Genomic DNA, 14,081 nt, shown 5'->3' with positions numbered 1-14,081 from the left:
TCAGCAGGACTTGCCCGGGATTAGAAATGTCTGAAACAAGAAAAACACCAGGATTAATCAAAAAAAGACTAAGAAACCTTAACAGTGGATAGGACACAGAAGCAGAAATTGAACTTTCGGAACAAATCAGTTCAAGAACAATCAATGATGCCTCACAAAAGATAATGTGTCAACCTTCAGTAAAACACTGAACAACCTTGTTTAGGGTGGAGCACATCACAGCATTCAGCTGCAGTAGTGAGAGATACTGGTATGCCATTGCTATCACTGCCACCAAGTGATCCCCATTTAAGAAGCAGGCACATGACTGTACATGCGCCTGTACATGTGGGTGGTTATCTGGCTTTGAGTGTACAGAGAGCTCCAAGAGGAAACAACCTGACTTACTGACTCTTGATGTAGGTGGGAGATGTTCAGCTCTCTCGTCTTCCTCATTTATGCGCTGCCATCGGTAGGAGATGGGTGCAGTGCCAGAGGTGGAACGACACTGCAAGGACAGTTCCTTTCCTTCCAACAGCTCCCCTTCCAGCCAGCATTTGGGCTTGGAAGGTTTTTCTAGACGAAATAGAAGACAAGTCATGCAAATATAGCAGATTATTTTCTCAGTGGAAAACCCTTTCTTTGGCAAAGTATGCAATTTAAGCAGCTTCCAAGAGCTGGCTTCTCTGAAACGCATTAAGGAATTACACTAGCAACGTTTGTTAGGAGACTTCAGCTGCATCTGCGTGCGACTTCATAGTCCAAGAGATGGAGCTAGCTGGCTTAGATATAGAAATGACGCATTATATGATTCTGGGGCAGTCTGCCTCATGGATACTCGCGGCAGTGAAGCTGTATCACTGCATTCCTCTTCTAGGTACTATTTAAAGAACATCATTTCCCTCCCCCTACTTCTCCGTTTCTTTCTCCTCCCCACAGCACTTCTTCCACAGGATGACTGCATACGTGCCAAAAAACAACCAGTAAAGTGAAGTCAGGGAAGAGAAATGGTAACCCCAGCAGCTTATTCATCTCCACTGACTCGGATCAGTTTAGGGTCAAGGGACGTGAACCCAGAGTCCTCAGCAGATCTGTACAGGGTGATCACCAGCTAAGCTAGAATATCAGTCTAGTTTGTGTGATGAGATCATAGAGATAATCTGTAAAGAACAGTTCATATGATTTTGCAGGTGATTATACTTACCTCAAAACAGTTCTCGAGGCTCTTCCTGTGCCCCGTCCCTTGCCAACATTGCAAAGGCAAATACGGACTTGGACAGTGAAACCCGATGATAAGATGTCTTTGTATTTATACCCTGCTGAAATAAATCTCTCTCCAGGAAATGAGTCTAGTGATTTTTTTTTTCCTCTTCGGAAGAACAATAAAGTGACCTTACCTACAACCTTCAGGGTGATGCGAGCCCATTCGTATTGCCCAGCATTTTTAACCTTGCATATGTACTTCCCCGCATCGCTAGACTGCAGAGATATGATTTGTAAGGATGCATCTCCAGCAAGGAAGTTGGATGTGAAGGAAACACGCCCTTTCTGTTCCTCATTCAGGTCATCATAAACACGGCCTCCAGAGTAAGTGATCACCTGAGGAGCAGAGACAGTCACTGATCCGCCAGTTATAATTTTACTTTCACACACAACAACAAATCAAAGTGTTTCCAGGAACTGTAGACTAAGGCTCTGCTTAGTTAAGTGACTTGCCAAGCGTCATACACCTGGATTTCAAGTCTGAGACTGATATATAAACTGTATTGACAGTAGAGACTTATACTGGAGCATTCATGCTAGTGTCAAAGTAGACGTCAACTTATGCCATAGTATATAAAAGCAGTCTTTAATTTTGGCTAGTTTTGGCTAGCTAATTTAAGTTACTGCAGATCCGATTTTTATAAGTAAAAAACTATTATATTTTTTCCTGAAACCAAGGTTTCAAAAACTGGGCCTACAAAATCCAAGGTTGTTTTTGAAAATGTGAAGGGTAATTCTGGAGTTTATCCCATAATGACTGATTACATAACAGTGTTAGTTTAAAGGAAACTTGATTGTAACACAACCTGCTCCAATACAGCATACATGAATATCAAATAGCTTTTATATGTTCTAAATCTCTCTGTATAAATCAGCTGACTTTTCTAAACTCTGCTTACTTAATCAGAGTAACTTGGAAAGTTCATCACAGAAGTCTCTTTAAGTCAATGGCTGCTGCTCATGTCAACATAGAAATAAGACAATTTTCTGAGCAGATGCTAATGCTGTCTGAACCTACCGCTTTTTGTACTGTCTCCGAAACGTGCAGCAGCCACTCAATATCCAGGCTCCCTTGCTCCAGGAGGCCCAGGCGGTGATGACAGGGCAAAGTCACATTTTCTTCAGCCACTCTCTTAAATTCAGTCTGAGCCTCAGACAGCCAAACCGAACAGGAAGCTGCAAGACAGATGCTGGTGGTCAGAGGCCAGGATTAAGGATGCATCTCTGCACTGACAAAGCGTTGCTAGCTTAGGTTTTGCTGGATTCCTCCTCATTTGCTTCACAGCAAAGAAAACCCAACAGCTTGGCTTCCTGAACAGATTGCAGCTGATTAAAGGGGACATTTATACATACATAGGCAGTTAATTTCACACTAATATTTAAGTATGAAGAGCAGATGGCTTCACACTCCAGAGCTGTCAACACTGAAGTCACACCCACATCCCCTATGCACTCAAAATATCAGTTAATCTCCTCAGTTTTGCCTTCGCCTTTTATTACCTTAATTCATAAGCAGTATTTCCACCCAGAAGACCTTCAGAGCCCATCGCTTTATTCCTATGTCAGTCTGACAAGGCTTGGAGTCTCTTCCCTAACACTGGATGATGTTCACCGCGTGCATTTCAGCACTGGAAATAAGAGACCAGCCTGGGAACAAGAGGGTTAACCTTAAGAAAGGCACAGTACAAGTAGGCTAGTGAAGTGTCTTTGAATAGCAAAGTAAAAAAAAAAACCCAAAAAAAGTTGTAAAAAACGGTTTTTCAGGATTTAAAAAAAAAAAAAAGGAAGACATTGCCAAGCCAAACCACTGGAGGGAAGCAGAGCTTTTTAAATGTTACCCAGTAAAACCCAAAAGGCAGGTTAACTCCCTAAAACCTGGCCCAGGAGATGGTGCACTGCAGAAAAACATGACGTTCAACGCGCAGTGCGTTAGTCACTGTGAAACTCACACTTTCTTTCCGATTTTCTTTCTATGCTGCGTCCCTGCTAAAAATGAACAAAATCAGGGGTCGATTCTTAGCTTTGCCCATCTCCAACTTTTGATAACGCATGGACTCACCGTGGTAAGTTCGCACTCAATTAAAATTGACCCAGAAGTTGAGAGGTATGGAAAAGTACCGGCATTTAGGACAGGGACACCCCGGATCTGCTATGACACCAAATACAAATTTTCCCATCCAAGTTTCCGTGGGGATTTCCGGGACACAAATGCCAACTGCCTCTGTGTATGAATCTTCAGAGTGCAATTGTGTTGTTCTTAAGTTTTGCTGTGCAAGAAGAAAGCCTAAAAGCATTTTTTCCCCCTCCTGTGATATGACATGAAATACCTTGTTTCTTGGACCAATTATTGTAAATTATTGAAACTGATTAAGACTGAGAGTTTGCAGCACTAAGAAGTCACATGTGTGATGGAACACACAATCCTGTGATTATATAGCAAGACTACTGGCAAGAGCATAAAAAGCTCTAGTTGCATAGGCTAAATTTGTTCCTGTACTTACACAGGGAAACTTTAACCTTTCCTCTGTGTGAAAAAAATAAACAGGAAAAATTACATCCAACATGACAGTGCCCGAGTTCCTCGGCTTTTTCTGTGTCTTCAGTGCGAACTCTGGTTTTAGAAAATTGATTCAGTTCTTGTTCCCATTCTCAGATCTGCCTCTGAGTTGTTAGCATGACCATCTCTCAGCTCCTGAGCTTCTGATATTTAATTATTTAATCAATACTTGCCAAGCACTTCTATAAAAGCTATCATTTATATGCATGCACATATATAAAACACCTAGAATTTTAAAGCAGGTGGAGTCAAAGAATTAAGCTCTCCTCCCCTACACGGATCTCTGCACGAATCAATGAGTGAAAGCTCCTTTTCAGCCACATTAGCTGCTTTCTTTAAAGGGAAAATTAATCCAGTTTATCACTGGATTCACTAGTCTCAAAGCTCCATCTGCCAAATACAATTATACATTCTGCCTAAGACGAATGCCTGCTTTTTCCTACAGCCCACATTGCTGCGGGCTGCCTTCATTAACACGCTGACGACTGATCAATAAGTTTAATTTAAGCACCGCAGGAGTGAGCATTCACGTAACATTTGCAACATTTTCAAAGTCCTGTGTCAGCAGAGCACTGAGGTTTTGTGCAAAACTCAGGGTATTGTACTTTTTAAAATGTAGCTTTACATTAAACGCTTTGATCAGAATTATAAATCACCTTTGTAACAACCACCACCTGCATTCCTCTCTGGCTCAGACAAACTGTTTTTAGGGCAGCTCACGCCTTGGTCTATTCTTGTAGCCCCCAGCAAACATGCTCTAGATTTGAGAAAGAGCCCTGTGCCTGTAAGCTCATCCTCTAAATGGGAGTAAAATCAAGGAGACATCCAGTGAGATAGCGACTGCAAATTTCTAAAGCACCCTTTGTTTTTTTCAATACATGCAATCAGAGATAATTTGGAGCTGATTCATCATTGAACCGATAATCAGATTGTCATGCACATCGCGTACTTTTCCACGACATGTCTGTCTTATTAAAAAACCCAAACTTTTCCCTTTAGTCCTTATTAGTTCTTTAATACTACCCACAAACTCACAAGGAAGTCTGTAATATTGCAGGTGTTCTAGAAAAAACCCTCACTTTCTTTCCAGTCATCTACACCTGTACAAAGTCAAAAGGAAGCTCAAGACACAGCTTCATAAAAGTACCCAACGTAAGGTGCCAGTTATGAAAATTACCCACGCAAAATCCAAAGAGAGCTTAATGTGAACAAGCCTTTCAATAGTTTGGGTAGGGTCTCACTGCAGCAGGCAACGGTGAAATGGAAGTTTACCTTTAAATACATGCTGGAATTCATAATATATATGCCTCAAAGTAAAAGGAACTAGAGAACACGTCCAAGCCACCTCTAGGTTATTTTAAGTGCTTTACTATTCAACAAAGAATAACGCCCTTTGAAATTTTCTTGTATTTGTGTAGATGAGACCTAGGCAAGAACAGGTTAAAGAAATGCGATTTTGCTGACAGTGCTTTTACCATTTATTCCAGCCACCCCCCACCAGTTTAAGTTTCATTTAAATGAGTACTAAAAAGAGCGTCTGCTTACGGACAACCCCTTAGAGCAGCAAACATATTCATATACTGGCCAGGACACACACTGGCTGGTTTGCAAAAGCAGCTTGCTGCTGCCAAGCACTCTTGCTCTGCTGGACGGATCACCAAACGGCTCCACACCTCTGCGCCTTAAAGAGCTTCGCAGCCACACGAGGGCAGAGCCCGCCGAGAGCAACGCCTTCAGGGCTGGCTGCAGTAGACAACCGGTTAAGACAACAGACGATTTTCCCAGAAGTCGGATCCAAGAGTGTCGCTCAGTAATGCCACATCTATGCAGGCTCCGCAGTTCTTACCCTCAAAACCCTCTTCCCCTTCCACATCCTTTGTGCGGCTCTTTATGCTACAAAGAGCTATTTGCGAATCGCTTCTTTCAGCTTTACTCATGGGCCTTACTCAGCCTATGTCCCATGACTTCAGAGGGAGGTTGGTTTATTCCTCCTGCGGAGCAGGAACGCTAAAGCTTATTGCAGCTGCAGCATTTTGAAAGCGTTGGCCGTAGGCCTGAAAAAGTGTTGGGTGCAGGGCCAGGCTTGCTGACGCACCACAGGCAATGTAGCGGTCTGTATTTGGGGGGGGGAAGGAGACCATTGTAATGTTTAAATGTTTGCTCTATTGTGCAGATGACAATAACTCACCCAACACCCTGCAGACAAGGGAGGAAGATTATTGTCTTTCATCCCTCACTGATGTTTTAAATATCCAAGAAATACAGAGCAACAAATATTTTCAACAATACCAAAGCTAGCATGCCCAAATAGACAGCACCCACACAGCACAAGCACAGATTTACTAGGGGAAAGGCACAGGCTGGGCCAGGGCACACAAAGGGATTTTTAGCCCTCAATAACAGGCCATTCTGCCTTGCATGCATAGCGGATTTTAACGAAAAAAGTGGACAATATCTGCATCTTCTCTCTTACGCAAAGATCTTAAAGCATTTCCCAGAACTCATTTCAACACTTTTAAAAAGAGTCCTGATTTTGAATATATCCCATATTATAAGAAGGTCTGAATTCCAGAAAAGCCTGCCCTTTGAAACAGGTGTAGAGGGAAGGAACCATCTCCTGCACAAGAAATGCTGAGCAAGTTGGGACTGTATTTGACCTTATCATAGATTATGACCATGCAAAGTAGTGTTTTCATGTCTAAATCCTTCACATGATCACATGTGCTTTCATATACATGCTATTATGAAGCCCGGTTTATTTTCATGCTTACCCAATAAAACAAGTATATATGTATATACACAAATGCACATACATGCATCAACAAAAGCAAATATATATATATCCACAAGGCACATAAACGTATTACAAGCAGAATCAAAGTGAAAATAAATGTTTCAGACATTTTTGTTTGTAGGCAAATTTATGTGCTAAAAGCTAAAGAGCTTCCATATCTAAATCATTCATTAGGTTCAGGCAGCTTGAATTAGGGAGCAATGCTAAATATAGATTATACTTCTAAAAAAGTAGTAATTTGTGCTGTATCACTTAACTGCTGGAATCAGGAAGAACAGCCTAGAAAAGACTGAGAATTGAGATACATGACATCCATAATGATGCTTTGTAGACTTGCCCCAAACCAAATCCACACTAAATTCATTTAAGATGTGAATATCCACCATATCCACACCAAATTCATTTAAGATGTCAATATCCAAAACAAGTCTTGAAAAATTTCAGGTGTTCCAGGAACTTCTTTGAAGTTTATTCAGCTACACTTTATCATTCTGGCTTTTTATCAAGCATTACATTTGCAACAGACTATTCCAAGATACTGATGTCCAAGGAGAAGTGAATCCTGTAATTTTCCTGCAACTCCTGTACAAGCACCAGAGGGAAGAGAGTCAGGAAGCAAGTGACTCGGATGTGCTGCTGAGGAAAACTTTCTTCAATACAACAACAAAAGCAGGAATTCCAGTAGTATCTACATGCACAGTTCATAGCACTGTCTGGACAATTTCCATTTCACCTGTGATAGGTGCTCTATCTGCTTTTGTTCATTAATATCAAAATGTTTCCTGGACGAAAATGTGACAGGAAGAGTGAATGGCCACTGTTGTCAAGGTGCATCACATCCTTTCTGAAAGAAGAGCAGTCCCCTACTGACAAGTTCTCTCGAGTGTGACCCATAATTTTGTGGTCTGATTTTGAGTCCTTCTTGGGATACTCTTAAACGTTATTTTCACTTCTGTGTGATTCCACTATCTGAAAATGGGGTCCTTCTGAGAAGGAAGTTTTGGTCCTGTAGTCATTAACACACATTCTTCCCAAAATCCAGGTAGGCTGTTGAAAAAAACACCTCTGTGCATCTGACAGTCTCATGCTATAGCTGGTCTCAGCTAGACCTGCAGGCTGAACTGCTTGTATAAATACTTCATTTTAATCAAAGTGATTCAAATTTGCAAAAACTTTCTATTTAAACAGTTTAAATTAGCCCAAAGAAATTTCCACAGAATTTTTCAGGCTTGCAGCATTCCTCTAGCTAGATAATCCTGCACATTTGACTCACTTATGCTAAAAACATTTATCCCACAAGAAATATTTGAAAACAGAGCCTCTGTCTAAATTAAAAATACACAAGAACAATATGTTTGAGAATTAAGAAACAAAAAGCCCAGGACCAAAAAGCTGCCATGTTGCAACTCTGAACCACCCCTTCATGCCAGGAATTTAAGACATTTCACATCTGTTAGTTTGGTCTTGCTACAGTCTTATAGGAAATGATTTACCAAGCTTCTTTAGGGGAAAAAGCAAAAGCCCGTCCCCCACTCCAGCCTGAAGTCATTACAGTGGTAATATATTGCAAAATGCTCAGATTTTGCCCAACAAATTTAGAATTCTACATGCTTAAATAGGAGGCTGACAACTACTGCTATGGCCAAAGAATTACATCTTGAATGAAACTTTCAGAGGTGCTTGAGTGACTTGGAAGCTCAAATCAGCTAAGTGCTGAAGACACTACAGACACTAGTTCTACAGTTAAGTATTTAAGGCTCAGTAGGTCTTAAAATTAAGCGCTCTACTAAGTAACCAAACTTCTGCCCCTAACTATTACTGCTGAGTTATGATGACAGACACACACATTAAGGCTTTTCTGTTATCCCCTTTGACTCTTTTCCCTAGTTTCTGCTGGGGATAAACCAAGACAGTGGATAGTTACATTGGTTTGTTCCAGGGCTGTAAGGAGAACCCACAAGGTCACCACCCCCTGCTCAGCCTCAGACCACACTGGCCCTAACAGTTACCCTGACAGCATTTTAGGCCAAAATAAATATAAAGTAGTGTCTTCTTTCAGACAGCTATTTCACATTCTTTGTGCAAGGGAGGAGAAGCTGGGGGCGGCCGAAGTCTCCTAAGGATAATTAACTCAGCCAAGGCTGTGCTCTGGGACATCTGCTTTCTGTATTCCTTGGCTGGCAGAGACATAAAGGCCAAAAGCCACCGTCTCCCAAGAGCTCCAGTGCCCCAAGTGACCAACACCCAGTCGCCCGTGCATGCTGCCTGCAGCCTGCTCCCTGCCGCCTCCCCTTTGATTTCAGGAATTTGGTTGTGAAGCAAAAGCATCTCAAATAAGAAAAATGTGAGCTAACAGTCAGCTCCCACAGGAACAGGCTAGCTGTGTTAAAATGAAGAGGTCAGCCTATCCCCATCCGTATCCACATAGCATTGCAGAAGTTCTCTGTAATTGGAACCACATGTGCTTGGGCTGAGGTTTGAGGAGGCTGTTACAACAGAAAGCAAAGGGGAAGAGTCCTGCACATTGCAGAGTTTCCAAGGGGTGATGTGAAGCATTTGGAATTGAAACTGCTGAGAAGCAAGGAAGGCCCAAGAACAGAAAAAGCAACATTTTACAGAGCAAAGCCTCTGATTTTGAGAGGTTTGCAACAGCTAAGCAGGAGTGCAGGAGGGAGCTAGAATCTGGCTGGTGATACACAGGCTCCTACCAACAGAAATATCACCAGCTGCAGAAGCACAGGTCACCAATCCTTCCCTCGTCAGTCTTGCATGAGCCAGGGAATTGAGCTGTGGGATGGCTGTTACCAGCGTAATGGCAGACGTGTGTCTAAATGCACGATGTCTTCACACCACCCTCAGGCACAAATGAGATAGTCCGCCCAGTGCAGGTTTGGGTCTCACCAATGGCCCCAGCAGCAAGGATAAAATATTCCTTAGGGAAAACTCAGGGTTTCTCTAGTAGATTAAAGGCAGATGAAAGACTGATCCTGAGCTGCCTGTGGCCACATGCAACCTGAGGATCTTATCTATACGTTCCTAAACTCGAGGTAAAATTCTGTCCCTGAAAATGCCAACAGGAAGTTTGCCTTCAGCACCACCACACACAATTGAATCCAAAGCCAGGAGAGACTTCGGAATACTGGAGAAACATTGAAGCTTTCCATTAGCTGAGGATCTTCACAGGCAGCCAGCAGCTATGTATGTACTGCACCTGCCTATTTTCTCATCGCATTTTAAAATCAAGTAAAAGTAGGAGATCCTGGGTTTACATCCCTGGTGACTAGAGAACAGAAGACAAGGCATCAGAACTGCATCTTCCTATTCAATGGTTCACAGAGCATTTGTACAGAGGAATGCGTGAAGTCCCTTAGCCTTTAGTCCAGGCCACATTATCAGTAAAACGGTCCAGGTGTCTTCTGGTTACAGTAAGAGAGCTCAGCTAAGGCTTTCAGTAATGCAGCTGGTGATTTCAAGCTGTGTGGACTAAATCTGTACAGAGAGCTTGTCAGTACATACCACAGATTCCTTGGGGGCTGAAGCACCTATGTCTGTCTGATATCCCCACGCTGCAAGCATCTCTGGGCTGCTTTGCATACCCTGAAAGCTCTGTATTGAGGAAAGCAAGAGAACAAGACATTCCACCCCTAAACATCAGAAATTTCACTCTTCTTGCCCTGTTTCAAATGAGACTTTAAAGTATGAGAATATGGTTTCAGTAATAATTTCTAGGGTGTCTTCTGAGAAGTATGCTTCGGCCTCAGTCTTCCAGGGAGCCTATTGTTGCTGTCAGTTCACAGATGTAAAAATGAAGGCACACAAAAACGAAGTTACCTGCCCAAGGCAGACACCAAGCAGAATCCAGAATACAAACCAAAAGAGACAGCAACAAAACTGTTTTCAAAATAGTATTTGTCCATCAGATCTTTCTTCACCAATTTCAAAATCCAAGGAGTAGGTTGCATCAGCTGAGATAACTCTGAAAATCGGGGAGAGAGGAAGATACTTGAGAGATTGATAAAGACTGACAACAAAACCATTCTTGTACCGAGGATTCCCTCTCCCTTTTTTGCCTTAGCAAAGTGCCAGATGTTAAACAGAAAACACTGAGCTGATTGTGCTTTTCTGCTGCTTTTTGTCATAGAAATTCAACTTGTTTTAAGCTCGCCAAAAAACATACCAAGAAACTCAGAAGGTACTGAGTTTCAAGGAAGAAGTTACTGCGATTTTCAAGGAAGTCTGTTGTGGTTTTAAGGTACAGGCTTCAATCCCTGTTCAGCACGTCCACGTTACCTCAATGAGACATTCAGTTGCATACTCATAATTGCACATAACATGGTATGACATGTCACTTATCCACTACAAGCACTACTAATATGATACAAAATGAATGCCTAATGTATTAGCACCCTGTCACTTCTCGTATTCACTCAATCTCAAATCCTCAGCTACAGCCTACCCTAGGGCAGAAAATGAACAGCAGCAGCAGCTCCTCCCCATCACCACCACCGTAAGTCTTGGGAAAAAGGTACATTAAACTCTGCAGCACTTCTGGGATGAGCACAAGGTGCACTGTTATGGTCTGAGCACAGGACCAGGAACAGCAGCAGCATAACTCTAGAAGTGACGGTTACAGATACTGCCTACCTGGCTGTTTGCAGCCTCTATTTCACACCAGTGCTACAGTAGTTAGGATCAATTACTTTGCATTTACTGAACCCACCAGAGGTTAGAAAATTAAAAGAAACCTCATTCTCTTAATCGCCCTTGCACTGGCTCCAGTATGAACCAGAAGGAAGAGAAAAGGAGGATCAGGTTCTTAATTATCTTATCACTATGATTCAACCCCCTCCCTGCATTTTTCCTAGAATTTGGCACAACAGCGTACCAGCTGCAAGCAGACTCTGAGAACAGATACATCTTTTCTCTTGTTTTTTTTCCCAGGGTTACAGGGAGTTATGGCATCTGGAGATGTACACCAAGGTCTCAGACAAATAGAGGCGGAGCTCCGTAAATCCCACTTTCTGAATCAGAGCTACAAATTGAGCAAGCGGGGATTACCAAGGAATGCAAACCCCACTGTAAAATGCTGAAAGTGACATCCACCAACTGCATTTTAGGAAGCTGGCATCATGCAGACAATTCACTAAATCTCTACACACTGAATATTAGTTTGCATTGTACTGAAGGCAGTCTGATCTCGCATTTGGCAAGGCCCTGGGCTCAAAAGGATCCCAAGATTCTTCCCAGTAACATTTACAAACCAAATACTAGACTGAATACTATACTCATGAGAACTTGCACTGACTTTAAAAGAGGCAAGCATAATTTGGAAAGGATTCTCCCTTCAGAGGGACAGCTTTCCAAAGTGGAGCACAACAGCTATTTTAACGAACAGCAACACTGAACAGCTGCTGCAAGTGATTCTGGAGTTAAGAAAAGGACTGAAAAGTCAGACACAGGAAATAAGGAAACATTATTTAACACAGAATAAAGTATGATAGATTCCTGCATATTTTTATTTTTCTTTCAGGAACTGTCAGGAGTACAGCTGAACCTAAGGCATTCTCATGCACTGACAATAGCCAGAGATGGTGAAGTCTGGGGAGGATTCCACTACCCACAGGACTGCAGTTTGTGAGCTGAGGGCCACATTCCAGCTTCTGGATCCATTCCACTTAACAGCCTACAATCCTAAAAAGGACATGACTATACAATAAAGTTACATTAATCAAGTTGGTTAAGTGCAGCAACAATGCTGCAACCTAAGCAACAAGAAAATGAAGAATTCCTCCATTTTTTCTCTTCTGTGAAAAGTTTTGGAACATTGAAAAGCATGTGGAAAAGCATATTATTTGTTCGTTTTCAACTGTCTCCTTATAAACCTGTGTTGTTTCATTTTTAATCTTAATGTAGATTTATCAAAACCCTAGTGTTACTTCAAAAGTTCAAAGCATGAATTAAGTCACCATATAAGATGTTTGGAAAAGGCACAAGGACTAAAACAGAAAGCAGATCCATTTCACTTCCCTCAGAAATAGAAGCATGCTCAAAGTACTGTCTTTTTAAACCCAATTTTAACTGGCTTTCAAACATTCATGTAAAAAGATGACAACAAAGCTTCAGTATTACTTGAGCTAAATAAAACCTGCAAACTGTACAGGGAGGATACTATTGCAGAGTTAAACAGCTCAGAATCTACCAGAGCTGAACCACACTGAGCTACTTCATTTCTAACAGTCATATCAAACTGCCTCTGCAATAGAAACAAGATTGGCAGGGAAGCAGATTGTCTTCTCTGCTCACTGTAGGGTTCCAATGCCAGCAGCTGAAATGCATGTTACATGTATTTTGCATGTTTGCAAATACCAAGGACTCTGCAAAGCAACAAAATCTGTAAAAAGCCTAGGGCCATTGCTAGGGGAAACCCTGAATGAGAACATGCAAGCATCACATCTGCCAAATATTCCTGTGACCTTTGCTCAAAAGAGCAATCTAGTTCTCCTCTGGCACATGTCCCTTGTCCTGAAGTGAGGGATGCCCCAAGTAAGACCGGGGAGGCAGAGCCCTTCATAAAAACAGGCATTTTGGTATCAGCATTCTGAGAGAAAAAAAAAAAGCCCTGCCTGATAGCTACAGTACATCATCAAGCTCTGGTTAGCAAGCACAATGTTTCAGAGATGCTGAACAGGAAGAGGGGTTTGGAGGGGGCAGAAGGGTAAAAATGGGATTCAGGCAACAGTTGAACAAATCTGCTAACTGGATGTGAAAAGGTCAGGCATCTTATCAAGAAACATACTGTAAAGGTCAGGTGAAGTATACAGAAGTAAGCCTAGGAGGAATGGCCAGCACACATGACCAGCTCCACCACTGTGACTCTGTATTTCCACCCTCCTTTTCAGTTTATCTAAGAGATCTGACCAACTTAAAAGCATCACTGAACTTTTCCTGTGTTCTTATTCAGACTAAGGTCCCTACCACAACTCGACCAACTGATTTCCTCAATGTCAAGAAGTGTTTCTATCAACAGCCCTGACTTATCATAAAGCAGGTGTTGAAATAAAGTGTTGGAGAAAAGGCTAGTTTGAGAACAAACAATAGACTATACTACAGTATTCCCATCTTGTCAACACCTCTACTTTGGTTTCTGTTGTGATCAACACATGCATGCATCACTTTCAGAGCCACTTTTAAAACTGCTGTTGAGGACAACAGCCAACCTACCATAACCTCCCGTTATCTCAGTTTCATTAGAACTGCTTTAGAACCACAGGGTAGTGGAGGTCAGAAGGGACATCCAGAGATGATCTAGTCCAATGCCCTGCTCCAAGCAGACACTCCAGTCCCTTACTCATCTTTGTGGTCCTTAGCTGGACTCATTCCAGTATATTAATCTCACAGTGGGGAGCCCAAAATGGGACACAGTACTTTACATATGAACTCAGCAGTGCTGAGTAAAGATGGAGGATCACCTCTCTTGACCTACAGTCT

General features: G+C 42.1%; 1 protein-coding gene across 1 annotated transcript in view; it reads right to left on the bottom strand.

Moving 5' to 3' along the window:
* The window catches only part of CLMP (CXADR-like membrane protein), a 40,711-nt gene that overhangs the window by 3,608 nt on the left and 23,022 nt on the right, over positions 1–14,081 (bottom strand). The window contains 4 exon segments of the mRNA XM_010286124.1: positions 1–30; positions 388–555; positions 1,377–1,578; positions 2,261–2,418. The exon segment at positions 1–30 is cut by the window's left edge and continues 108 nt beyond it. Of these exon segments, the coding sequence (XP_010284426.1) occupies positions 1–30; positions 388–555; positions 1,377–1,578; positions 2,261–2,418 (558 nt within the window).

Source organism: Phaethon lepturus, unplaced genomic scaffold (genome assembly GCF_000687285.1).
Source record: "Phaethon lepturus isolate BGI_N335 unplaced genomic scaffold, ASM68728v1 scaffold38354, whole genome shotgun sequence".
NCBI lineage: Eukaryota > Metazoa > Chordata > Aves > Phaethontiformes > Phaethontidae > Phaethon > Phaethon lepturus.
Note: the sequence above shows the minus strand (reverse complement) of the source record. Positions and strands in the feature narration are given on the sequence as shown.